General features: G+C 41.4%; 3 protein-coding genes across 4 annotated transcripts in view; 2 read left to right on the top strand and 1 right to left on the bottom strand.

Annotated features, from left to right (window-relative positions):
- Positions 1 to 1,732: 1,732 nt before the first annotated feature.
- LOC138365300 (inner ear-specific collagen-like) lies at positions 1,733 to 2,236 on the bottom strand. The gene has a single exon (XM_069325585.1). The coding sequence runs from the start codon at positions 2,234 to 2,236 to the stop codon at positions 1,733 to 1,735; it is 504 nt and encodes a 167-aa protein (XP_069181686.1).
- An 11,647-nt stretch (positions 2,237 to 13,883) lies between these two features.
- On the top strand, positions 13,884 to 18,652 carry LOC123760226 (uncharacterized). Its single transcript, XM_045745733.2, has 3 exons — positions 13,884 to 14,038; positions 15,247 to 15,678; positions 16,993 to 18,652. Exons 1-3 carry the CDS (start codon positions 13,936 to 13,938, stop codon positions 17,442 to 17,444), a joined length of 987 nt encoding a protein of 328 aa, XP_045601689.2. The 5' UTR covers positions 13,884 to 13,935; the 3' UTR covers positions 17,445 to 18,652.
- An 803-nt stretch (positions 18,653 to 19,455) lies between these two features.
- Positions 19,456 to 27,606, top strand: part of Mhcl (Myosin heavy chain-like) — a 402,915-nt gene continuing 394,764 nt past the window's right edge. For both annotated transcript variants that reach the window (XM_045745416.2, XM_069325323.1), the window contains exon 1: positions 19,456 to 19,610. The gene's annotated coding sequence lies outside the window, so the exon portion shown is untranslated. The remainder of the gene's footprint in view (positions 19,611 to 27,606) is intronic.

Here is a 27,606-nt window from a genome sequence, read left to right as displayed (position 1 = left end):
AATTAGTAATAAGTTCTAGTTATTAATGTTTTTCTTGCCCGAAACGCATTGCGTAATAGTGGCTTTAGGCATTGTATGTACTAGCTCTATCTATATATCAATCCATTAATGTAACATCACTTGTATGTATGTACCTTACCTGAATAAACATATTTATTTATTTATTTTATAATAGGTTAAGTAATAATTGTAATTAAGAAGCAATAAGATGCTTATCTTAACATACTAAGAAGGTTAGGTAAGGTCGGTGTTTTCTATGAAGCTTTTCAAGATAAACTAAAATATTCACAATAAATTAGTATGTCACATATGCACTTATTTAATAAGTCAATATTGACTGTACGAAAGTGCGAGAACGGTTGGTAAGTGTCAGTTCTTGAGGAAGGTGGCTGCGGCTCACAGGACGGAGGCGGAGTCTCACAATAACTTTAAGGTCGTGTTTAATAATGTCTCAGGTAGACTATATTCTCCCCCAGCTAATTAATGTTAATAATAGCCGTACCGCTATTATTAATCACGTGGTAATTTAAGAGCTAATTAAGTCTGTTCTCAGACTTACCAAATACTTACACTAATTGTAATACTTGCGCCCCAATCAAATACTTACACTAATTGACTATTAGTGTAATTGGAAGAGTCTTGTAAGTTCAATTAATCTGTCAAACACCCCCATTCTCAAACTGTCCACCCCCCACCCTCCCACACACCCCCACATACCCCTCCACACACCCCCATACCCAGATACCCCGTTGGGATAGATAACCCAACTCGTTATCTATCCCATATGCGTATACTCTAGTTACCTGGTCCCCCGTATGATCACATGTTATGTATGTGTATAACCTTCAAACACATACACAAGCATGGCACCGTATGTTCACATACACACTATCTGCTTTATGCCTCACAATACTGGCCTCCTACTCCCACACACACACACACACACACACACACACACACACACACACACACGCGCGCGAACAAGGGGACACAGGTGGAAACTGAGTACCCACATGAGCCACAGAGACGTTAGAAGGAACTTTTTCAGTGTCAGAGTAGTTAACGGATGGAATGAATTAGGCAGTGATGTGGTGGAGGCAGACTCCATACACAGTTTTAAATGTAGATATGATAGAGCCCAGTAGGCTCAGGAATCTGTACACCTGTTGATTGACAGTTGAGAGGTGGGACCAAAGAGCCAAAGCTCAACCCCCGCAAGCACAAATAGGTGAGTACAAATAGGTGAGTACACACACACACACACACACTTTTCCTTTTAGCATAATGCCATTTGAATCCGTCCTCTGGCTGATATCACATAATATTTGACGTCTTGTTGGCTAGCAGCTCAAGTGCTGTTTACCTGCGGTACACCTGACTGTGGTACACCTGACTGCGGTACACCTGACTGCGGTACACCTGACTGTGGTACACCTGACTGCGGTACACCTGACTGCGGTACACCTGACTCATCCCAAATTGTGGCCATCTCTCACCTGCTGTGTGCTGGGTCCCACACTCCGAGAAGCACCGTCTTTGTTCTTTTACAGCTCCTAAACTACCACTTGCTCAGGCCATTTGCTGTCCTCAGACACCTTTACTGCCCTGAGACCAATTACTGCCCTCAGACCAATTACTGCCCTCAGACCAATTACTGCCCCTCAGACCAATTACTGCCCTCAGACCAATTACTGCCCTGAGACCAATTACTGTCCTGAGACCATTTACTGCCCTAAGACCATTTACTACCCCTCAGACCATTTACTGCCCTGAGACCAATTACTGCCCTCAGACCAATTACTGCCCTGAGACCAATTACTGCCCTCACACCAATTACTGCCCTCACACCAATTACTGCCCTGAGACCATTTACTGCCCTAAGACCAATTACTGCCCTGAGACCAATTACTGCCCTGAGACCAATTACTGCCCTGAGACCAATTACTGCCCTAAGACCAATTACTGCCCAGAGACCAATTACTGCACTGAGACCAATTACTGCCCTGAGACCAATTACTGCCCTGAGACCAATTACTGCCCTGAGACCATTTACTGCCCTGAGACTAATTACTGCCCTGAGACCAATTACTGCCCTGAGACCAATTACTCCCCTGAGACCAATTACTCCCCTGAGACCAATTACTCCCCTGAGACCAATTACTCCCCTGAGACCAATTACTCCCCTGAGACCAATTACTCCCCTGAGACGACGACGTTTCGATCCGTCCTGGACCATTCTCAAGTCGATATACAACTTGTAAACTGCGTAGCTACTACCCGGCCCCTAGGCATAAATCCCAACACACAAGACAGTATTTATGAGCCGAGCTGCTCAAACAGGTAACAAACAGTTAGTCAAATGTAAACTCAGTCATTCGTCGCTTAGTCTCCAGGCGGTGGTTGTCAAGCTGAGGAGATTTATTCTGTGCAGACTTTCTGAATTTGTTAGTGACGGCGGCGCGTTGCAGCGAGGAAATCTGAAGTCTATATTCACTCACGACAACAATGCGCTGATGAAATTAGTTGAAGCGATGAGCTGTAGTGCCTGAGGCAGGAGCGACGAACGTTCAGACAAGAAGGAAACAAATATAAAAAGAATGGGGGAAAGATCTTGGCACCTTCAGATACTTCAGAAAGAAAGCAGGTTTGGGAAGAAAGGTTCCTGGGTAAGTAATGGTGTCTCTGAAGGTTGACCCTGGCGCGAGCTCAAGGGTCCTTGGAGCTCAAGGGTGTCTTGGAGCTCAAGGGTGCCTGGAGCTCAAGGGTGCCTGGAGCTCAAGGTTCCCTGGAGCTCAAGGGTGTCTTGGAGCTCAAGGGTCCCTGGAGCTCAAGGGGGTGATAACTGACATCGGAGATGATGCCTTAAGATTAAAACCTCTGAAGCGGATGAAAGGGGAATATGGACTCGTTATTTGGAGAGTAAAGCCCCGATACGAGACTGTAGGTTTATTGTGGATCGTATGTCTGTCCTTCAGGCTCCCTGCACGACCTCAAGACTATATCAGTTTATCTGTGAGTGTCTATATTTTAGTGCAATGAGGCAAAGATATCATTCCATTCACCCGGGGCTGTAGGAGTTTCGAACCATAGACCCCATGCATGTGAGGCTGAAGCACATCTTCTATACAAAGATATCATCCCTTCAAATAGGTTCTGCTTATTCTTTTCGTCTTTGTCAACGTATTATAATGTACATCACAGACTTCAGCCTCAAATATTTATTTATTTATTTATTTATTTATATACAAGAAGGTACATTGGGATTGTGAGGATACATAGCATAGTAATTACATTCTTGTAAAGCCACTAGTACGCGCAGCGTTTCGGGCAGAAACTATTCTCAGATAACCACAGTGGCTGAGGAGTGGTCTAAGGTGCCAGCGACGCAGTGTGTGCCAGAGAGTGAGGCAACCTTCCAGCAGCCTTACGAAGTAGGCCATCAGCCAGTAAGCCATCCCGGTGACACGGCCCCCATGGTGGAGGAAAGCCGCTACTGCTCCACAAGCCCGTGGCACAGCTTGCCACAGAGGATACATGTCCTTCTGGCACTCCTCATGACAGCAACAGTCACACATCTCGATCAACAGCACCTCGTGTTGCATGGCTCTCTTCCCCCTCGCTGCTTCTGTACACACTTCATGCAAATACATTTGTTGCAAGACAAAAGCTGATGAGTACACACTGCACGGAGTGTATCGCATAAAATCCAGGGGATGGTACACACGAGGCCCGACCAAGCTAACGACTTTATCAAGAGGACCGTCGCCTCTGCCCAGTGCCGAGCTGAGAGATAATGTTCCATCATTTCAGTGTCTCTGCCGGTCTCCCAGACTAGATTTCACTGCCGCAGTCTGGTGTTGACAACGGCTTTGATCGGCCGAAACGTTCATCTTCCTTTCCCATTTCTCTGTGGATTTTCCGCATACAAATGATCAGTATTTCGTGATCGTCAATTGCATATATATATATATATATATATATATATATATATATATATATATATATATATATATATATATATATATATATATATATATATATATATATATATATATATATTACAACTTTTGCTAACAGTTTAGAATAAATTTTGTGTAGTGGAATATTTTGGTACACACGGCAGGTCAAATATATTTATACCGAAGGTTGAAACCAAGTTGGACCTTTAGGACCAAGCAGTGCCGTTGTGGCGCTTGTTCCGGGAAGCAACGGGGAGCAAAGTGGGAGAGCAAGCGACCGCTCAGCCTCAAGTGCCGGGTATTTTGCACGTCGCATCCAATCATAAAGTCATTTTCTCGGTCAGGAAGGAAATGAAGTTGCCATTGTGTCGTCTGCGTGGACATGGAGGACCAGGCGAGCGGATATTACCAGTCTATAAAAGGGCTCATGCACACTAATCCTCTCCCCGAGGGTGCTCAGGGTGAGCACCCTCTTGAGCACCCTCTTGTGGGCCGGAGTGGGAGGGTGATGGTGGAGGAGGGGGGGCAAGGTTCATTGTTAATTTGGAAACGTTCGTCAAACAAGTTTTATGTCGCTTATCTTGCTTGGTGTGTTGTGTGCTTGTAAGTCACACGTAACAGCTAAACTAGAGTGTTGCTCAGACCTCAGGACTCTCCCTCGCGCCTCGCAAGGTGGATTACCTGAGGATTCGAACCTTGCACAGGAAGGAACGATTGTGCACCTACCGTGAACTGTTCCGCCCCTGTTCATGACGCAGTAATTGCAAACCTGGATTTAAATTTTTAAATTTTGCCCCGAGGGGCGAGTTTATTGGGCAGCGCCACTCATCTTGTGAGTGGACACACCGCCATAGCAGCATGTACAACTGGATGTAAATCGTTTAGTGGATCATGTTTCAGGCATAACTAATAGGATTAGGCTTATGATGAACTGCGTACAAAACTAAGGCTGCTGGAATATTTTGCTTCTAGTAGATAAATGACACGTGGATGATTAACGTGTAAGCTGTGTAGTGAGGTTGACTAAGATAGCATTAACAGCAACTCTTCCATTCTCCTGCAAATTAACAGTTATTTAACGTATTAACAAAAAACTTCCCTGCAATGAATAATTATATATTGCAAATTCATCGACGTTTCAGTGCAAAAAGTTTGTTACCAGCTGCCATAAGGTGTACAGATTGGGTGAAATTGTATATGTAAAAATCCCAACTGAGCTCTGATTAAGATACTAACACCCTCTATAAGCCTTGTGCGCTTCTTCTAACAGTATGGGGTGCACAATAAACTAGCTGCCTATATTTTGTTAACATATTTAGATACATCTGGATGTATGCAGCTACCCTAAACTACATGAAGGGTTACATATTGTGTCAAGAGTATACTGTGTACATACTGTGTCTACGTTATGCTAAAATAATCCCTATCTCGCAGGATGGTTAGTCATACAAGGCCGTGTGATCAGTAGTCTGCACCGGCAAACTTTGGGTGCATTATGAGGATATTCTCAAGAATACGAGAGTTAATAAAGCGATTATAAAGTTCTAGGTACCTCATACCGACAGTTCTGGGCGCACTAATGCTTAGACATTCAATAATGTAGTGTGTGTGAGACCCATATGTAGACGAGGAGCCACAATAACGTGGCTGAAATATGTTGACCAGACCACACACTAGAAAGTGAAGGGACGACGACGTTTCGGTCCGTCCTGGACCATTCTCAAGTCGATTGTGAGAATGACTTGGCTTGATCGAGTCATTCGAGTCGTCCTGGACCAGTCGACTTGAGAATGGTCCAGGACGGACCGAAACGTCGTTGTCCCTTCACTTTCTAGTGTGTGGTCTGGTCAGCATCATGACCCAATTCCTCGTCACAGAGTTTACACCTGGATTTACACCCCAGGATTGGGAGACTCGTCACCTGCATCCGCCTGCCACAGGTAACAGCAGCCCACCTGTCTGGATGGTCGGCTGGCCGGATGTGGATGGCTGATCGACCAGCTGGATGACCGGGATATCTGTCCAGCCAGCCGACCAAATAGCCAGAATTCGTCTCAAAAATGACGCTCAAGAATCATATTTCCGATAGGCATTTTATTTATATATATATTTCCGATAGGTATTTTAAAAACTGCAGGTCAAATTGGTCAAAATCTGACCAATCGCCGAGCTCACTAATTTGCATATTTTCGGTATAAAAATTCGTTATTTAAAATTCCAAATATGTGCAATGAGCCAGAATTCGTCTAAAAAATAACGATATATATATATATATATATATATATATATATATATATATATATATATATATATATATATATATATATATATATTTATCATCAGCTGTAGTGCCTCTCGGCAATGGTGAGGGATCAAAGTTCCTTCCAGTGGAAGACGACAGTACTGTCTGTCTAGTGGCCAAGGAAGCGGCCGCTCCAGTGGTCCTCCTCCCAAGGTGTGTCCCTCCACACAACGCTTTCTTGGAATAACATTGGCGATCGGAGAGTTCCCCGCCCGAGACTCCTTCAAGAACTGTTGATTGTGTGGTTCTTTGTCTCCAGCTGGCAAGAAAAACAAGAGCGTCTCAAGACCGTGGGTCTCTAAGGCCTTCCTCGTCACTTGTGGGGGAGCCAAGTGGAAATGACTCAGGTGGATAGTCCAGAAGAGCCGCCTGGCTGGTGTCTGGAAGCAATTCTTCTTCGTCTTGTGGGTTGTTTTTTCTTTCTTTTGCTTTATCGCGTGAGATTTGCAATTTCTTTCCATTTCTGCTTTTTGGGATTTTCTTATTTTCGCAAAAACCTGTTTTACTTACTTTTTCTCGTTTCTAAGTTTTTCACTTCTCATTGAACTATTTTTTTATTTTCATCCTTTTCATCCTTTTTTCTCATGTCATTTTTTTTTTTTTACTTTTTCCTCGTCTTTAATTGCATTTTCTTAAGTTTCTTATTTTTATTTGAAATTTATTTCATAATTATTAGCTTCTTTATATATATATATATATATATATATATATATATATATATATATATATATATATATATATATATATATATATATATATATATGCGAACAAGCCTGAATGGTCCCCAGGCATATATGCTTGGGGTGTGGGGTTTTCAGTTATATATAAATATATATATATATATATATATATATATATATATATATATATATATATATATATATATATATATATATATATATATATATATATATATATATATATGAATGAAAACTCACACCCCAGAAGTGACTCGAACCCATACTCCCAGGAGCAACGCAACTGGTAACTACAGGGCGCCTTAATCCACTTGACCATCACGGCCGTCAAAAGGAAGTGATAGCCGAGGCTATTTGAGCCACTTCCCCGACGGCAACTCGGATGGTAATCTTGACTTAATCTTAATCCACTTGACGGCCGTGATGGTCAAGTGGATTAAGGCGCCCTGTAGTTACCAGTTGCGTTGCTCCTGGGAGTATGGGTTCGAGTCACTTCTGGGGTGTGAGTTTTCATTCGCATATAGTCCTGGGGACCATTCAGGCTTGTTCGAATATATATATATATATATATATATATATATATATATATATATATATATATATATATATATATATATATATATATATATATATATATATATATATATATATTCCATTCGTGGCAGTACACCCAGCAGTCACTGGAGACCTGGAAGTAAAGCGCCTGACTAACTGTGTTCTGAGGAAGAACCCAACCGGTTCCAGTATTTGTTTCCAGCCCTAAATCACAACATAAATAAATACATGTGACAATTTAATGTCACTAAACCGGTCATTTTGGCCCAGGTGGGGGGGTAGGGGGAGAAGGGGGGGATGTATTGAGCTAAATCATACGATTTGGCGTGAGTGACCAACCAACAGAGGGCGAGAATGTCCAGTAACTCAGCAGCCTCACACGAGTGTTGGATAAAGTTTGATATAATAAACACGACAGTCATTACTTTGAGGCTTCAATGTCTTACAGATTCGTTCGCTTGGTTAGATTTACCAGTGATATTTACAATTTTCTTTTTCAACAAATTAATCACCCAGGGTAAGTAACCCACCCAACAGTCACACACCAGGTAGCAGCCCGCAGCTACAAGACTGGTGACCTATTAATTGCATGTGAGCAGAACGAGGGTCGAACCAGCATACTGGGTCTCCCTAGGAGCGCGTCTCCTACGCCCAGGACTGCGGTACGGACTAGGACGCTGTTACGATCCCGCTCCGAAGATTTTCCTCATAGATATATCAGGTTATTGTGGTTCCCTTTTTGTAACATAATTACATGTGCCGTGTTCTTGGTGAGAACAGTGTGGTGGGAGATAAGATGCATCTCTTCAGAGAGCGAAGACGAAACGTGTAGGCTCTCGAGTCTCGATAACACAGACAAGCTTAAAAATACATCAGATAGCAGGCAACAATGATTAAAAGGCCTCTCGGGCGGGGGTGACCTTTAACATCTGTGTCAGGCTGACCTTTCGAGCGTGTAACCTTAAAACAACATGTACATATGCCTTTAGCTGTAATAATAAACCTTTTGAGTTTTAATCTGATGTAATAAACATTTTAGACCGATCGTGTTTATAATACTCTGATTAACACAGACACACACAAACCAGCTTAATATCTGACCTTATTAAAGTCCTCACCTTTGACTCTTGACGCCTCCCAACCTGGAATAAAACCCCATTCACGCTTTATTAGTAATATTTTGTATGTTCAACTTTATACAATATTTTTGGCCTGTCAACACATTAGCTGAAGCTTGCAGGCAACTGAGTTGAAACCATAACATTGACTGCATAACTAAAACCGAAACTTGCGTGTTTACGAAGTGGCGGAGAAGAACGGGAAGCTTAGTGATGAGTTGCCTAAGGTCTTGGTGCTCACGTCTCTGCGGAAAATAGAGGCGATGATGAATTACAAACAACCACTGCTCAGAGAAATACGATCAACGGTACACGGAGACACACGAGGGAGAAAACTTAAGATTTGGTGAAAGCAAGACACACACACTAACACATCCTGAGTTGGTAGATACTGGGCGAGTATCTACCAACTTCGCTGGTAGATACTCGCACTTCTTCGATTAAAGAAGCGCTGCGGAACATCAATTTTGGTTTAACGCTCCAGTGACAGCTGGAGAGACACTTGGGTGGCCCTCAAGTGTTCGAGAGATTACAGAACACCCAGGCAATGGTGGTCGGGTTGGCAGTAACTCTGAACTGACCTAACAAGACTTCCTCACGGAGTTCAAGAGCTCGCTTACCTCTTTCCATCAGTAATGTTGTCATAAGTAATGCTTCTATACCGATATAAGGAACTTGTGTTTCAATATACTTGTGGGTGATGCTGTGACCTCTCGCTCTCTGGGCTCGTGTCTGTATGCGATGCGTCTTACGTCAAAGGTTTTCAAATCTGAGAAAACCATCTGGAATATCGATTTACTAATAGTGAATAAATATAAACTTATGACTCCGTTAACACGAAGGGTTGCGATACCCTATGGTACCCCTTACATATTCCTCATCTTGGTACCATGTTAGGGTACCATGCCTCTCCCTCATCCTGGTACCATCCTGGGGTACCATGCCTCTCCCTCATCCTGGTACCATCCTGGGGTACCATGCCTCTCTCTCATCCTGGTACCATCCTGGGGTACCATGCCTTACTCTCATCCTGGTACCATCCTGGGGTACCATGCCTCTCCCTCATCCTGGTACCATCCTGGGGTACCATTCCTCTCCCTCATCTTGATACCATCCTGGGGTTACCATGCCTCTCTCTCATCCTGGTACCATCCTGGGGTACCACGCCTCTCCCTCATCCTGGTACCATCCTGGGGTACCATTCCTCTCCCTCATCTTGATACCATCCTGGGGTTACCATGCCTCTCCCTCATCCTGGTACCATCCTGGGGTACCACGCCTCTCCCTCATCCTGCAGCCGCCAGCACTCGCCTCCACCAAGAACTCGTGCCTATTACGGGTTATTAAACACTCGACCCCTCGTACTTCTCGAGGGAGATAATACAAGCAAGAGCATTAGCTCTCAGGAAAACAGAGCGAAGACTGCCGCTTAGGAAGCTGAAGATCACGCTCCAGTTACTGTCTTGCGCTGCGTCATAAGTGGCGTGGGAGGAGCGGCGATTACATCAGATGTGAGGGTTTGTGAGAGGGCGTCGGTGAATGCCTGTTCATCTTGGTTGGGTTACCTGGTTGATACCTGGTTGATGGAGTTCTGGGAGTTCTTCTACTCCCCAAGCCCGGCCCGAGGCCAGGCTTGACTTGTGAGAGTTTGGTCCACTAGGCTGTTGCTTGGGTAAACACGGCGACCAGAACTGTGCAGAGTACGGTAACTTCAGGTTAAATGTAGCATCAGTGTAATGTACATTGATCTTGCGTAGACTCACTACAGTGTCAGGTGTTGGTTGACGGCTCACGTGTACACTCTCTCCCTGAGTGCATACGTTGTTAAAATGTTATTGTTGTATCTGTGCGATAACCTAATAACTACTAATATAACTGACGTTATTATATTGTATCCGCGGTTGTTCAACGTCCTCCCATCAAGCATAAGAAATATTGCCGGAACAACCGTGGACATTTTCAAGAGGAAACTAGATTTATTCCTCCAAGGAGTGCCGGACCAACCGGGCTGTGGTGGGTATGTGGGCCTGCGGGCCGCTCCAAGCAACAGCCTGGTGGACCAAACTCTCACAAGTCAAGTCTGGCCTCGGGCCGGGCTTGGGGAGTAGAACAACTCCCAGAACCCCATCAACCAGGTATCAACCAGATATATATATATGGGCCTCTGTAAGGTCTGGATTGGGTCTCATCCAGACACAGTCCAGACCTTAGAGGGGGCGCAGTACTAACGGATGAAGGTCACAGTTGTTTGAGAAAGATAATCAGAAATTGATGTATTACAAATCAAAATCAAAATGTTTATTCAGGTAAAAGTACATACATACAAGGTGTGATACAAATATTGAAGGATTTTTAGATAGAGCTAGTACATACAATGCCTAAAGCCACTATTACGCAAAGCGTTTCGGGCAGGATGCTGTACCCTGCACTGAGTGCACAGTAAACTACGGCTCACAGGACAAGTATGTAATGCACAATGCACCAGCAGCCACTGGCGGCAACTCTCAGACCCTCAGCACTAATAACACTACAAATCGGACACGACAAGGCTGATTTCATCGAGACCTTTGAAATACTGAACAAATTCGAAGATATTATTCCAGACAACTTCTTTAACAGGTCCAACGCAACTCCCAGAAGTAGCAGCAATTTCAAGCTGCAACTGACGCTACTTCCCACAGTCAAAGACAGACAACTTGAGATGATAAGATCACCCCAAGAGGAATGAACCCTTGGAATCATGACCTTAGCAAAGCCGTATATAATGCTAAGACAATACTCCAATCCTAAATTCAACTCGAAAAAAATATCCTCATAAATAATAGAGATACCTTTTATAAGTCACCGGCTCCTGTCTCCATCAAGGCCACGGGAGTTAATTGGTTTTAGGTAAATTAGAATCAGGTAAATATATCTCGTTTCGGTAATCACACATGCACAAAAGTCTATCCTTTCATTTGGGAACTTTTATTTTCTATTACAAGATTCTTTAAAGAAAACGAATCTGGTATAAGGACTAACTTAGATCATATGCTTTCATTTGATGGAGCGCGATAAGCGAAAAGGACAAATACAAAATATAAATTGTAAAATATATTACAGCAGAAAGAAAGGAGGTGTAAAGTATATATATTGCAAAAAGATGTTTTTACTTATCTAAATCCCACAGTAGTTATTTTACATCCTTATTTATATATTATATTCATATCAGCTTTAACTGCTAAACTTTAATTGTATTAGGTGTATAGGAATTTTGCTTTTATATAATTTAACTGAATATACCTGAGGGCCACCAACACTAGTGGCCTCGATGAGGACAGGAAGCCGGTAGCTTGTCAAAGGTCTCCACATTTGCCCGGATGATCCTTTCCAGCTAATATACATATTGCTTTAATTATTATATTTATTTCGCTTCTTTCTGTTTAACACAGACACTAACAAAACAGCAACAATAACAACAACACTATAATAACACCACCATCCCCCGTGGCGCAGTGGTAAAGCACTCGTCCGGAGCTTCGCGAACGTCCTGCGTTCATATCCTAGCCGGGGAGGATTGACTGGGCGCCGGTCCTCAACTGTAGCCTCTGTTATCCCAGCAGTAAATGGGTACCTGGTTGTTAAACAATTTGGCGGGGTCGTATTCCGGGTAAAATTAGGATTAAGGACCTGCCCGAAACGCTATTTAAACCGGTATGAAAAACGTTAATGAAAAGTTTCCTCTTCTAAGCTTGACGAGTAAGCCGGACGACTCAAACAGAAAACGGAACAGTGCGTCACTTTTGTGAGTCGATTTCATTTAAAATTACGTCCAAATTTGGCCATAGTGCGCATACGAGCGAAAAGTGACGTTATTTTTAAGAGGACGGGTTGTTCTAGTGGCTGTACAAGAGTGTGAGAACTCTTGTATATATAAATAAAATAGAAAACTATCAATAACAACGACACTGATATCAGCCAAAATATCATGTCTCTGCTCAATCAGAAATTAACAGATTGGTTGGTCACTCAAATATATAACAAACATAAATTATGACGTTTGTTTTGTGTGTGTGTATATACGTTTGTTTTATGTTTGTTATATGTTATATATTTACTAACACCTCTCTGGCACCGGCAAGGACATGAATAATTAATATGTGATAATGTTGTTAAATAACACACAGAGTTGTGAGACTTGTGACAGATACGTGAGGGATGATAAAGTTATCAGTGAGAGGAGGAAGTATCCAGGGAGATAAGACTCAACACCCTGGTGTAAACATGCCGGGAGGTAGGCTCTAACTTCCCTGTGTATATACTCTGAGAGTTTAGTCTTCACTACTGGTTAGGCCTAAAGTATAACTTGCCGGTCGGTCACCAAGCTGGTTGTGCGACCCTAATCACCCGCTGACCAGCATGTACAAATTTAGCCTTAGCCAGCATGTATAAATTTATGAATGCGTCTGTGGGGTCGACCGCTGGATGGAATGGACTTGAGTCGAGGACGGGTTCCCGTCCCGTTCCCGTTCCCGTCACCAAACTCCCTGTTCATGAATGAAAAATGGTTTACACACGACTCACAGCCAACCCGTCCTCGACTCAAGTCCATTCCATCCAGCGGTCGACCCCACAGACCCATTCATAATTTTTTACATGCTGTTCATTCAAAATGGGAATTTTCTCAAATATAAATTAATATTATAATATATTAGCATATTGTGCATATATAGGTTTAGGTTAGGTGTTCTTTCCTGGTGGCGATTATTTGTATTTGTAGTACGTGGGAGAAGCATTTACAGCGTTGTGCTGCGAACAAAATTCGTCAGTGAAGCATTTGTTCCGGAAGTGTTCGAACGAAATCAGTTGTGAGTCGTGTGTAACAGCCCGTCCTCCAAATAAAGACCCAAAAGTGATTCCATGCACCCGCGAAACCCCCCTGTTTATGAATGAAAAACGGTTTGCACACCGTTTATCAACGGTGTGTAAAATACATTACCTAATCATTTCTTAGCCTAGCTAGGTATAATTTACTTGTAATTACATTAACTGTTTGCCAGAGTTTTAAGTCAAATATTTACTTATTAATGTTAGCATTTGAAATATATTAATATTGACCCAGGTGATGGAGAAATCCACAGCACGTAACATTTTAGTTACAGAGAAACACGGTAATTATTATTTTCCCCTTAGTGTTCTTCCACCTTGAGATAGCAGATGTCAACATCCTGTCAAGATGCCTGAGCTGCTATATGAGGATAACATCCGGCTGGCATAGTAGTGGCAGCTGCCCCATATTAGTGTTTGGAAGGTCAGCTGTGAGGATGGTAGGACACGGACCTCTTGCTGAGCTGCTGCTGCTGCTGACGCTGCTGTGGTTGTCACTACACTGCTGTGTCTCCACCACACCGACACCTGACACTATAGGTATGTATACCGACCTCCTGTGCAGCACTACACCACACTACACTACACTACACTACACTACACTACACTACACTACACTACACTACACTGCACTATACTGCTGCACTTAATACACCAATCCCAAACACCTGTAACATTCTTATCATATGAAAAGAAACTTGTTGTGACCTGAGGATAGTAGAGGTTGTGATAATAGAGTAGAGGGTTGTGACACTAGGATAGTAGGGGGCTGAGACAGTAGGATAGTAGGGGGCTGTGACAGTAGGATAGTAGGGGGCTGTGACACTAGGATAGTAGGGAGCTGTGACACTAGATGTCCAACCATTTATTAATACAGATTTGTATTTGATTTGGTTCCAATAACGTCTTCTGGATCCACAATATTGTAATAGTATTTGGCTTCATTAACCAAACTGTTAACCTCTCTTGTGAAAGCAAACAGATAAAATAATTACCAGAAGGTAACGTTGACAGTGTATGACTATGTAGCACTTGGAAGCGCTACCAGGTAGCGAACCCCGACCTTGCAAGAGGTGAGGTGGAGGTTCTGTCGACCAGACCAACTGGTTGGAAAAGAATTCAACCATCTCACATTACCCGTGAGATCGTTGTTGGCTTAATACGGTCCCTTCGTCTTGTCTCGTATTGCTGGCTTCTTCCACATTCGTTTCCCATTGAAACGAATGTGAAAGAAGCTTCCACGTTTCCCATTGAAACGAATGTGAAAGAAGCTTCCAAGTTTCCCATTGAAACGAATGTGAAAGAAGCTTCCACGTTTCCCATTGAAACGAATGTGAAAGAAGCTTCCACGTTTCCCATTGAAACGAACACAAAAGTTTCCCATTGTAAACTGTATTTATAATTTATTTTCAGTAATTCTTTAATAAGGATTTTGTTTATGTTGTTAATCATATATAGCTTTAAAATTACTTCAAATTATAAAATGAATTTGACATGTTCATATTGTATGTGTATGTTTGTATGTGTATATTTATTTGATCATGGATCGTTGTATGACTGTTGGTTGTCAGTATTATTAATTACATAAAGTGCGGTGTTGTGATGTATTACTGTGTATAAGGACGTGATCAAATAAAATTTAACATAGTTAAGAATTAGTTATTTAAAAGTATGTTTACTTCATAAGTGAAATTTTCTGAAACTAAATTGCCTTAAATTTATTATTAAAATTTAAACATCATCTCCAGAATGCCGGATGAAGTCTGTTGAAGCTGCAACGGAGGTGAAAATGCCGTTCAACATAACAAAGAAGACGTTCTTAATTACTTTCAAGCTTCAGCTACCAACAGAAAACTGGAATCTGTCCATACATGTCACGAATAGGCAGAATGAGAAGGATACGATAATCTTGGAGGGTAGTACAAGAGTCATCAGGATCCTTCATATCAACAACTGCAGTCACAGACATCCTTGGACAGGCGCGGTTATCTCAGATGACACTATAATGATGAGAGTTACCTTGAAAGAAACTCGGCTGACAGTTGGCGTCTGGTCAAAACTTATTGAGTGGGAAGAATTTCTATGTCGGACTAACCATCTTGTCCATCAAACAAGCAGCGTCAAATTTGAATTCTGTTCAGATAACATTGGAATGAAGATTTATCCTTGCAACAACAGTGGTAAGTTAAATAGGGTTAATTCCTTGTTACATTTTATTAACTGTTGGTCAGTCAGCTTTAACTTCCTGAAATGTAAGGGGGAGTTGCTTGATATTATTCCGCTCGCTTTTATTATTAGCTCACAATCCAGGTGTTGTTGGTAGCTTTAGTACCAGTCCCGGTAAATACCAGCCCCAATAATACCAGCCCCAGATGGGAATAGTTCCTGTCACATGAAAGCATAGTCTCAGCCCCATGAATGTATAGTATCACCCTCACAAAGGTATAGTTCGAGCCCCAGGATTAGAGCTTGGTTATTTCAAAGAAAGGCGAGGTAGCATAAATGGAGTTTATGATGACAGAGTCCGAGTACTCATCTAGTTGTGCTTGCGGGGGTTCAGATTCGGCTCTTTGGTCCCGGCTCTCAATCGTCAATCTACTAGTGCACAGATTTCTAAGCTTCTCGAGCTCTATCATATCTACATTTGAAACTGTGTATGGAGTCAGCCTCCACCACATCACTTCCTAGTGCATTCCATATACTAACTACTCTGACACTTAAAAAGTTCTTTCTAACGTCTCTGTGGCTCATTTGGGTACTGAGTTTCCACCTGTGTCCCCTTGTGCGTGTACCATGTAATTTTACCACCCGTGTTAAATAATCCATCCGAGTGCGTGTTGTGAGTTGCGCGCCCCGGGGCTCTGTCCTGGTGCCTCAGTTGTTTATTATATACTAGATGTGGTACCCGACGGTGCCCGGGTCGACCAAAACATGCACATTATCCACTGGTCCACGATGTGCTAAAAAAAAAGTAACAACTTTTAGTCCACTCGAACTTACAAAGAGTTTCAAGACATTGAGCTGTCTCCCAATCTAATTTTTAACGTGTTACCCCGGACACACTCTTGTGTATTTTTGTATTTGTATTTAATCGCAAGTTTTCCATCAAACTTGGTGAGCTTCAAGCTCACCAAGCCGTAATGCAACACAAATAATTAAGAGATACTTTTTAACCCAAATGGTAATAAACTAATCAAACAGCTCATCCGCCGAAGTCGTAAAAGCCTAATCTCTGGTACAGTTAATAATATAATTGGGAAATAGTCACCGGGAAAGAAAGAATCTATCCACAAGCCAAATGATTCTGTCATTTCACGGGTGCTAGAGACAGTGGCCAACAGGTGAATTTACCTTCGCGAGTCTACTCATGTGTAGTGCCAGCCTATTCACTAGGTGGTCACGGCATGATGGCAAAATTCTCCCTTAATTTTGCATAATGTCTAGTTTCTATTTTCAAGAAGGATATTTTAAACTGAAATTTATGTTCATTTCAGACACGCCGTTACCCGGTACCGACGAAGTTCCAACAGAAAATTGTTATCCGTGTTTAATTTGCTACATTATATTATCTTTGGCGTTGGCGACGGTGTTTTTGATGGCACTGTGGCAAGCCATCAAGTTGTGGAGACGGAGCACCTATCTCCGGTGCTGCCAGGGGCCTCCACCTCCACACAGCCCACATGCCACTCAACTCCGGAAGAAGGCTATGCAATGCCCCCAAACAAACACCAATCACGTCTCGTCCACTACAACTCTTCACCAAGCACATATAAATAAACAATTAAGACTCGACAGACCTTTGCAAAGGTCTTCCCGGTTACCGGCATGGGACCTACCTCAAAGACCTTGGGCAGGCCATGAGGAACGTCATCCTTCCTTGGAGTGCAACAGTCCACCCACAAACACTTTCCACGATAGTTTTAATAGTATTTATGGTGCTTTGTAGAATTTCTATTGTCACGGTAATCTCTCTAGGAAGAGATTCGGCCTACTCCATTATCACCTATTCTCATACCAAGTCTACCTATTCAAGACCTGCAGCCCCAAAAACAACAACAACCAATCAGAAACGTCTAGACAGTGAACTACCTCCCCCCTGCACCACGGCCCATCACCCCCACCTCACCTGGTCGCTAGGAGCTCACGCCACCAGCCGAAACAAGCAGTTAACGGCCCGGCTCATAGTTATAGACGATGCCAGCGCGGACGATGATTGATTGATAAAGATTAAGCCACCCAAGAGGTGGCACGGGCATGAATAGCCCGTAAAAACCTGGACGGCCGTCGTTCTATATATATAGGGCTACCTAGCCCACCACGATTCAAATTACTTCTGAGTGCTCTACTGAATAGACCCTGTGGACATATCTCGATGAGGTAACAGGTTTATGCAGTCTAGTTCATAGTATTCTAGCACCATAGTTTTTAATTGCACATTAACGTAACGTAAATTTAATTGTTTGTCTGTCTTGTTTGCTTTGCACTCTTTGTATCAAGCCAAGCTTGGATATTATTTTTTTTTGTTTTGTAATTTGTTTAAAGTCATTATTAATAAGTAAAGTATTTTTAAATGTGTATTCTCTTTTGTGCTGTATCCTACAGTTGTCACACCGTGAAGTTAAACAGCAGTCTGATTCTTTTTTTTTTATATGATTGGCAATCCATCTGCTCTAGAGAGACTGCACGAACATCAATTTTTCTCGCCATACTATATGTATGTGCTTTTTTATATAATTTATTATTACAGTATTACCACATGTCTAATGTACTAATGTCATATAAGTCATTTCATAAATATGAAAAGGAAGCGCCTTTCTCCGTTTTAACTATAATGTGTTTACTAAGAAAATGCAGAATAGAACCAGGGAAGAGCAGAGGTGCCATGGGCACAATCGGAGAACACTGTATGAACATCAGAGACCCGCGGTTGTTCAACGTCCTACCAGCGAGCATCAGAAATATTACAGAAACAACCGTGGACATCTTCAAGAGGAAACTAGATTGTTTCCTTCAAGGAGTGCCGGATCAACCGGGCTGTGGTGGGTATGTGGGCCTGCGGGCCGCTCCAAGCAACATCCTGGTGGACCAAACTCTCACAAGTCAAGTCTGGCCTCGGGCCGGGATTGGGGAGTAGAAGAACTCCCAAAGCCACATCAACCAGGTATCAACTAATTTTTAATTACTTCAGTTTAAATTGACAGTACTTCAGACTTCTTAATCACTGTAAATTATTTACGTATACTTCAGTATCTAGTTTTAAGTACCTTTTAATGTAATTATATTAACTTCAAAGATTACTGAAAATTCTCCATTTATACCTCATTCAGCTTTGAAGATTTACTTTAAAGCTTAAAAATCGCTGCAAATTCTCACTGTATTGCTCATTTACAATAATTTTTATAATATAGGATAAAACCTACACTTGTGCATATGTGAAATTTATGTAAGGAATTTACACCAAGTCTTTTGCACTCATGAGTAAGACGTCCTAGTCGCTGAGGTCCCACCCGAGGGAAGAAATACGTCCTAGTCGCTGAGAGGTCCCACCCGAGGGAAGAAATACGTCCTAGTCGCTGAGAGAACCCACCCCAGGGAAGAAATACGTCCTAGTCGCTGAGAGGTCCCCACCCGAGGGAAGAAATACGTCCTAGTCGCTGAGAGGTCCCACCCAAGGGAAGTAATACGTCCTAGTCGCTGAGAGGTCCCACCCCAAGGGAAGTAATACGTCCTAGTCGCTGAGAGGTCCCACCCGAGGGAAGAAATACGTCCTAGTCGCTGAGAGGTCCCACCCGAGGGAAGAAATGCGTCCTAGTCGCTGAGAGGTCTCACCCGAGGGAAGAAATACATCCTAGTCGCTGAGAGGTCCCACCCAATGGAGGTAATACGTCCTAGTCGCTGAGAGGTCCCACCCGAGGGAAGATTTCAAACGCTGTGGCCTAGGTAGCTGGGCGGCGGCGGCGGCGGCGGGAGTGGAGGGGGCGGCGAGGCAGGCCGCGCTCCCCACTGTCAGTCAGTCGCCATATTGCTGTTTGTTTACACTTGTGTCCGCGGACTTCCCTGCCCTCGATCTCAATGAAATTGGATTAAATATTGCGTAGGCTACCTTTGACCGGTAAGCGATGGTGACTGTAATGTCTGTGAGGGCGCGTGAGGTGTCGCAAAGAGCTGTAAAGGTATTTGGGTGGCGTATAATGCAGTGAATGTGAGGAAGAGTGCCGTTATGTGAACTTTGTGGGTGCCTATCGTGTCAAATCTTTGCAGTGCACAGAGCTATTTACGCATGTAAATGTGGTGTTTAAAGGTGTATGTCGTCGGTGGAGGTAGTCAGGAATTCGCTGCCAAAAAGAGTTTGGGAAAACTTCAAGTTGACGACAAGTGGAGATTTGTGATTTTGTCGGTGGGGAAGTTGGAGTGGGTCACTTTGAGTGGTCAAGCCAGCACTAGGTTGGTGTCACTGTCCCCCACCCACTACACTACACCCAGGTATACTGGGAGTTGGTGTCACTGTCACCCATCCATTACACCCTACCCATGTATACTGGGAGTTGGTGTCACTCCCATCCACTCCACCCATATATACTGGGAGTTGATGACACTGTCCCCACCCACTACACTCCACCCATGTATACTGGGAGTTGGTGTCACTGTCACTCCCATCCACTACACTCCACCCATGTATACTGGGAATTGGTGTCACTCCCATCCACTACACTCCACCCATGTATACTGGGAATTGGTGTCACTCCCATCCACTCCACCCATGTATACTGGGAGTTGGTGACACTATCCCACCCACTACACTCCACCCATGTACACTGGGGGATTGATGCCACTATTTCACTCATTGATACACCCATGTACACTGGGAATTGGTGTCAAATCTCTCGCCCACTACACTACTCCCATAGACACTGGGGGGATTGATCCCACTGGTTCTCTCATTGATTCACACATGTTCACAGGGAGTTAATATCAAATCTCTCACCCACTACACTACTCCCATGGACACTGGGAGTTGATGACACTAGTTCAAATGTTCATTAGGAGTTGGTAACAGGGAAGGAGGTCCCCATTGCATAACACCCATACACACACACACACACACCCAAGAGATGTTATCTCTTGCAGAATCCTACATTTTTGTCTCCAGATAGTAGTGAAAAAATAATATGCACTGTTAAGTAAAAGTGAATAGTGATTATATATCTTGTCTAAGTCTAATTTTTTGTATTAAGTTATGCTGTACTCTACATTCAAGATTTTTTTATTAATTGGGGAATTGTCTGATTAAGTTATACATTAAAGCTTATTGAGTTTTTCACTTAAAATATTTAATTTTCATGTGACAACATACAATGTTGTGTTGTATATACACTGTAGTGTAGTGTTGTATATACTGTAGTGTAGTGTTGTATATAGTGTTGTATGTACTCTAGTGTTCCATATACTAAACTGTTTATTAATTTTTATTAATTACAGTTTATTAATTGTTGTAATTATTATTTACTGTTTATTCATTTTTGTAATTATTAGATACATTTAATTGATTAGTTTCATAATACACACCAAAATAACATAATTAAGAATAGAGAATGTGGATAGAAAACCAAGTGAGAGTTTTTGTTCACTGGTACATGAAGCTTCATGTACTAGTGCTTCACGGGCTTCCTGTACTGGTGAAGTGCTGCACGGGCTTCCAGTACCAGTGAAGTGCTGCACGGGCTTCCTGTACCGGTGAAGTGCTGCACGGGCTTCCTGTACCGGTGAAGTGCTGCACGGGCTTCCTGTACCGGTGAAGTGCTGCACGGGCTTCCTGTACCGGTGAAGTGCTGCACGGGCTTCCTGTACCGGTGAAGTGCTGCACGGGCTTCCTGTACCGGTGAAGTGCTGCACGGGCTTCCTGTACCGGTGAAGTGCTGCACGGGCTTCCTGTACCGGTGAAGTGCTGCACGGGCTTCCTGTACCGGTGAAGTGCTGCACGGGCTTCCTGTACCGGTGAAGTGCTGCACGGGCTTCCTGTACCGGTGAAGTGCTGCACGGGCTTCCTGTACCGGTGAAGTGCTGCACGGGCTTCCTGTACCGGTGAAGTGCTGCACGGGCTTCCTGTACCGGTGAAGTGCTGCACGGGCTTCCTGTACCGGTGAAGTGCTGCACGGGCTTCCTGTACCGGTGAAGTGCTGCACGGGCTTCCTGTACCGGTGAAGTGCTGCACGGGCTTCCTGTACCGGTGAAGTGCTGCACGGGCTTCCTGTACCGGTGAAGTGCTGCACGGGCTTCCTGTACCGGTGAAGTGCTGCACGGGCTTCCTGTACCGGTGAAGTGCTGCACGGGCTTCCTGTACCGGTGTTTCATGGACTGGTACAAATACCAGCCTGTGGAAGTACTGCACTAATGCAGTAATTGTATCAGGATTAACGTAACAGCCTACTGTGTTTATTGTTTGAACACATCCAAGGCACCTATCAGGTTTTGTATTCAATACTACCATACTGAAAATAGCATTTCTAAAGCTCAAAGTCATCAATAAACTCTTTCACTGCCTGTGATAGATAACTTTTTACCTTTTTAGTTTAGTTTAAAATACTCAAGAGTACGAACTAATGTGTGTGTATATGAGCACACATGTTATAAATGCATACTAACCTGTGCATAGTTGTAATGCATGATGGTTTCCAAAATTTTAGTTTAGAGTTCCCGCTAAATCATGGGGTATTATAGCAGAAATATCACTTGGAATTTTCATGCAATGTATGATTTTTATTTCTGGTGGGGTAGACATTTCTCATGTGTAATTTATTTATGTGGCCCGCCAATCCAATTGTCTCGATATTTTTGAAGAAATCACAATGGTAAAAGGTTTAATATGTTTTGTTTGCACCTAAAAGGCAGGCTTCAGTTTATTAAATTATAGTTTTTATTGACTTATTTGTTGACTAAATGTTTTAAGCTTGAAAATGCAATAAAGTTTTAATTGTGGTTTCCTTCCCAAATGTAATGGTTAGTTCTAAATTCTTCTGTTGCATGTTCTGGTATTTACTATTTTTCCTGCAATTATTGTCTATTAATGTAAACACATTTGCATGTAGCTTATTTTGAATTTAAAACCACATGAGGAAAGTAAACTATATGATATGAAATAAAATATAGACTAGCTTCAATTCTTGAATATTATTCTTGGTACTGCATAGTATACAGTACAGTATATGTGGAAGATGTCGGCAGACTGGCATTTCCCAGCTAACTTTATTTAATACTATGGTGGCTTTTTAAGTTCCAAGGCTTAAGATATTCCTCTGAAATTAAACACCTCAGTACAGTAATGTTTATTTTTGGTAAAAACAAAAACAAAATGTCCATACTGTACTTGCTCCATAGGCATCCACTCCATGACTAGTGTGTTTCATTAGTGTCTCATCATTTTTTTTGCAACTGCCACACTGCATCATTATCCACATTTAGCTTTAAGCTAACTTAATTTCTTCCCGAGTTGCAAAGTCTGCATTTTCAGTCTTAAAATCATATTTACAATATTATAAGTTATCTTTATCACTAATGTAATTCCAGGTAATGTAATAAATGAACAGGTAATGTAATTCCAAACGAATGTCTCATCAAAGATATGAAGAGGTAATGAACTGCAATAACATTTATTGGGACGCCCAGATCTACAGTCTTAAATTCTTATTTTATTTGCATCAGTCTGTTTCCTCTTGTGTTTACTACTTGTAGACATACTAACTTACCAATTTTTTTGTATTAGGTATAGTCATGCTAATATCTTAAAAAAAATATGTACTGGTACATGTGTGTTATATGTAATGGTACAGCTCGGATATTCATGTGAGCTCCCTCTGTGTTGCTAGTTTTGCTGGCTCGGCAATGGTCCTTGAGTTGGAAAAAGCTTCCATTGTAAATTGTGAATATGGAGAAGTATTTCCAAGTGACATCGTATACAAGTTAACACAGGATTTTGTTTCACTGCACAGAATAGGCAGTAATAGTAGGAACACTTAATCTGAAGAATCATCAGTTTAGTAGTAGTACTGTAGTAGTACAGTAGAAGAGAAAAATGTAGTAGAAATAGTAATACAGTATCAAGTGGCCATCCATTCGAGGGTAATTCCAAATGAATGTATCATCAAAGATATGAACAGGTAATGTCAGTGGTTTATCTGTAGTTGGCTAATCTTTGTTTACTCATTCAGCTTTAACCTGAGGTCAGACTTTAATGGTAATGCCTTATCAGATTGTGATATCTCTTGTGTGTTCTAGAGATTATTTACTACCCAAGTACCCAAGGTGTTCCTTGTAGTTTAGATGTTTTACCAATCCTTTGCAAACAGTAAATGATCTATGTATATTTTCTACCTAGGATGTCTTGCATTCTCTGAATGAATATGGGATCAGAGTGCAGCACAGTATTCTAGACAAAAAGAGAAGGGGTGGAACGATAACAATATTTTTCCCCGATTCAAATATTGTTTTAACTGATTCCAATGTTCTGATGATTAAAAAGGCTAATACTGTACTGTGTTACTAGTACATAATATTTTTTGACAGATGTTAGAAAATTTGTAAAAAAAAGGTATGAAATATTGGCTGAAATTTTACTCGTACTGATACTGCAAAAGTAGGTCATGCTATCGATACTGAGTCATTGGTACACCTATACAAAAGAACACAGATGTCTATACAACTGGGCTGTCGAGGTGTAGCCTAACATCATCTCAAGTTGGTTCCTAGGCAAGTAAGGGAGGAATTTAAAACTAATTCTTAATCAGTTGGTTTAGCCTGCAACTTTATATTAATAGCAAAAGAAGGTAATAGATGTTAAATAAAAAGAATGCTACTTGTCCATTAAAAAATGCAGGCTTTATACAGTATATACCATCATGGATAATCAAACAGAATGTCACTGAAGAAGGTATCCACAGCAGCAACCCATCATTTCATTAGACCAGGTGTACGGTGCTCCTCATGGATTGTCATATACTGTATGTTCTACTGTGGTTTATTGACTTTTGTACATCTCCCTGACACTTTTTTTTTTTATTATAATTTATCTACTCTCCTAATCCCTCATATGCTTCTCAAGTTATCCATTTCTACTGCTCTAACATCTGATTTGGCATGCTCGTGCTACACTAGCATGACTCGACTTTACACAAGTCGACACCACTATTCCTTCCTGCAAATTCCTGGCTGCATCTATTCCTGTCTTGTTTTCTCTAACCTGGATTTTCATTGCACCTGCCACTTTCATTCCTTGACTGATCCTACTCTCAACTTCAGTTGTCCAAATTCCTCATTTATTAATCATACATTGCAGGCATTTAAACTTAAAAACCACTTCCAGCACCTCACGATTCACTCATTTCACACTTTTTGCATGCACACAGAATTTCCCTCCCTATTATTATAATACTTTTTGTACACATTTATTATTAACACTCTCTTGCCTATCGATAAAACTTTCATATAAAATACTGTACTGTAGTCTGCATAGCTCTCTTTCACTGCTACAGTAACAATTGTTTTCTGCATACGTGAAATTTTTCGTTCTTCAATTACTCACATTGAGGCAAGGTACACTGTATTTGCATCCCTCCTTAACATTCTTGCAGTGACCTCCCTTGTGATACCATCCATGAACAGTTTATAGTGGTGTATTCAATTTAAATAACTAGGGTGACATGAGACAATCCTGACATACATTTGTAATAATATCAAATCAGTTGTGCATTATTAAATCTTACCCCCGCACTTCTAGCTACATATAAAACTTTCATAACATTTAAGAGCACTATGTTACCTCATTGTTCTTTACTCCAAAACCCTTGTCTATTAGTGCTGTATGTTTTTTCCAAGTCCACAAATGCCATGTTCACCTTGATACCTTTCTCGCATACATTTGCATAAGCTGTCTTGGACCAAATGTCTTGTGAACATACCCTACACCACCACTGAACCCACTTCACTGATACATTTCTTATGATTTTTCTGTACTCTTTCGAATAATATCCTGACACTTTATCCACTACACTTGGTAAACTAATGCTTGTTAATTAATTTCTTGCGCCCACTCCATTCCTTTCTCTCTGTAACATTAATATTTTCTGTATGCACCTCGCCAATATCTACAGTTTTCCCACATTTCAGCTTCTTCACTAATGTGCTCACTCGCAGCCAAGAATGTTACCCTGTTGAACACTAATATTAATGGCAGATTGGCAGAAGTAGATTTGTTCAATGAAACATTGTGATAAATTTTTAAGGAGAAAGTTATTGTTAGCAGTTGAAGGTCAGCAAATAATTATATGGGGTTCTCATTCGTGTTAAGACCCGAGAGCATAGATTCATGCATATTTATTATTTAATAGTTGGTGCTCTTTAGGGGATTTTGAGCCAAATTGACAAGAGCTCAGTACAACATATTATGTTTAGCTAAGAAGAAATATAGTTGCTTGTATATCAGTTTCTTAAATATTTTAGATAATCTAAGAAGATTTTGTATTGGCCAATAGGGATAGGTGGTGAGATCAAGCCATACTTGATCCCATATCCAAGCTTTGGCCCCTCAAAAGAATGCAGGCTGTGTATTCTGTGAGGGCTGATAATGGGTGCACTCTAGATAGTGACAAATGGGATCAGGTCTGGTTATGAAGGTATGGTACTTTACCTGCTATGTTGCTGTGGTTAGGGTTGAGTGTGTAAGGGCAACAGTGTCAGTGATGTAGTGTTCCATGAGTGTGCTTTTCTAATTTTCAACTACAATATAAATTTGCATGCCAATTGATTACATTATTAAATCCCTTCTTATATACAAATCATAGACTTTTTTATATTTTGGTGATTCTAGTTATTTTCATCTTGCTAATAATTCAGTATGTGGTATTTGTTAAATATTAGCTCTTTGACTATTAGGTCTATGTCACCTGACACTATTGTTCCTAGGTCCTCTATATTTTTGTGTATAAAAATTCAGATTTTGCCAAGCATTCGGTGACAGCTCTCGCATGGTAGCATGGTTGCTTGATATACTGCAAAGATGATTTCCTCAAATAATAGTCATTTCATATACAGTATAGATCTTCTTGCATCTGTGTACTTTATTTAGTCGTGGAATACATTATTTCCAGATAACAATAATTTGGGAACAGGTTTGCAGTGAGAGCATGTTATTTTTAAACAAGTTAAATAGCTAGTTTTTTAAATTTATCTTCATTTTTTTAACTGCATGCATATGTAAATATTTATGAACTTGGCAAAAATAATACAGGAGTAGGAGTGTATACTGTCCTTGCAAATAGTACAGTATATTAAATGCAGACTTCCAAACAGTACAGTATATTAAATATAGAACGGCTTTTTCCTCTACTAAAATACTGTACAGTGTATGTTCAATACAGTAACTGTATAGCCATTATCAGGTTTGTGATTTGGCATTCAAAAAATGGAAATTTGTATTATTGTTTGTTCATCTCAGATCAGCTTTTTATAGTTTTTGTTGTTTAAAATATCCTGATGATGCCCCAATTGTCTTAATGGAAACACATTACAATATGCAGTACATGTTTTGTATAATGTATGCAATGACAAGGCGATATTTCCTTAACATTTCAGTGTGTTTGCATTGGCATTACAAATTATGTTACCTCATGTTCTGTGGTAATATCTTTTTGTGGCAATTTTAGGAAGCAATGCAGTTATTGAAGTATGGGTATGGGAGTACAATGCCCTGCCAGGAGCAAGAAACCTTAGATTAGTTTGTCAAGGTACCCCCAGCCAAGGATGAGTTTCCTTTGTGGCCAACCCAGGAGTGCTTAACATGACTTAACAAAACATTGCCCACATTATCTACAGGGATAAATCAATGACTTTGTGAATCTGTGTTTTCTGTTTCTGAATCACCACATGATGCAAGCCACATAAAAGGCACTGAATATTATGTGGCTTGCATCATGTCAGGTATTTATTAATTTAGAGATAAGATACCTATAATAGTATTTACTCAAGCATCCCCACTTTTAAGAGGCCCTTCGTCTGTGCAGTATATATTATTAGCTATGCTTGAACTTGAATAAAATCTCTTTTATTTAGACATCATG

This window comes from Procambarus clarkii, chromosome 16 (genome assembly GCF_040958095.1).
Source record: "Procambarus clarkii isolate CNS0578487 chromosome 16, FALCON_Pclarkii_2.0, whole genome shotgun sequence".
Classification (NCBI taxonomy): domain Eukaryota; kingdom Metazoa; phylum Arthropoda; class Malacostraca; order Decapoda; family Cambaridae; genus Procambarus; species Procambarus clarkii.
Note: the sequence above shows the minus strand (reverse complement) of the source record. Positions and strands in the feature narration are given on the sequence as shown.

What these genes read in the sequence shown, in the direction of transcription:
- LOC138365300 (XM_069325585.1), bottom strand. Translation starts at nt 2,236, where the DNA reads ATGGTCCAGGACGGATCGAAACGTCGTCGTCTCAGGGGAGTAATTGGT.
- LOC123760226 (XM_045745733.2), top strand. Translation starts at nt 13,936, where the DNA reads ATGGTAGGACACGGACCTCTTGCTGAGCTGCTGCTGCTGCTGACGCTG. An exon ending in ACCGACACCTGACACTATAG is followed by an intron (nt 14,039 to 15,246) that starts GTATGTATACCG and finishes CATCATCTCCAG; the next exon opens with AATGCCGGATGAAGTCTGTT. An exon ending in TTATCCTTGCAACAACAGTG is followed by an intron (nt 15,679 to 16,992) that starts GTAAGTTAAATA and finishes TGTTCATTTCAG; the next exon opens with ACACGCCGTTACCCGGTACC.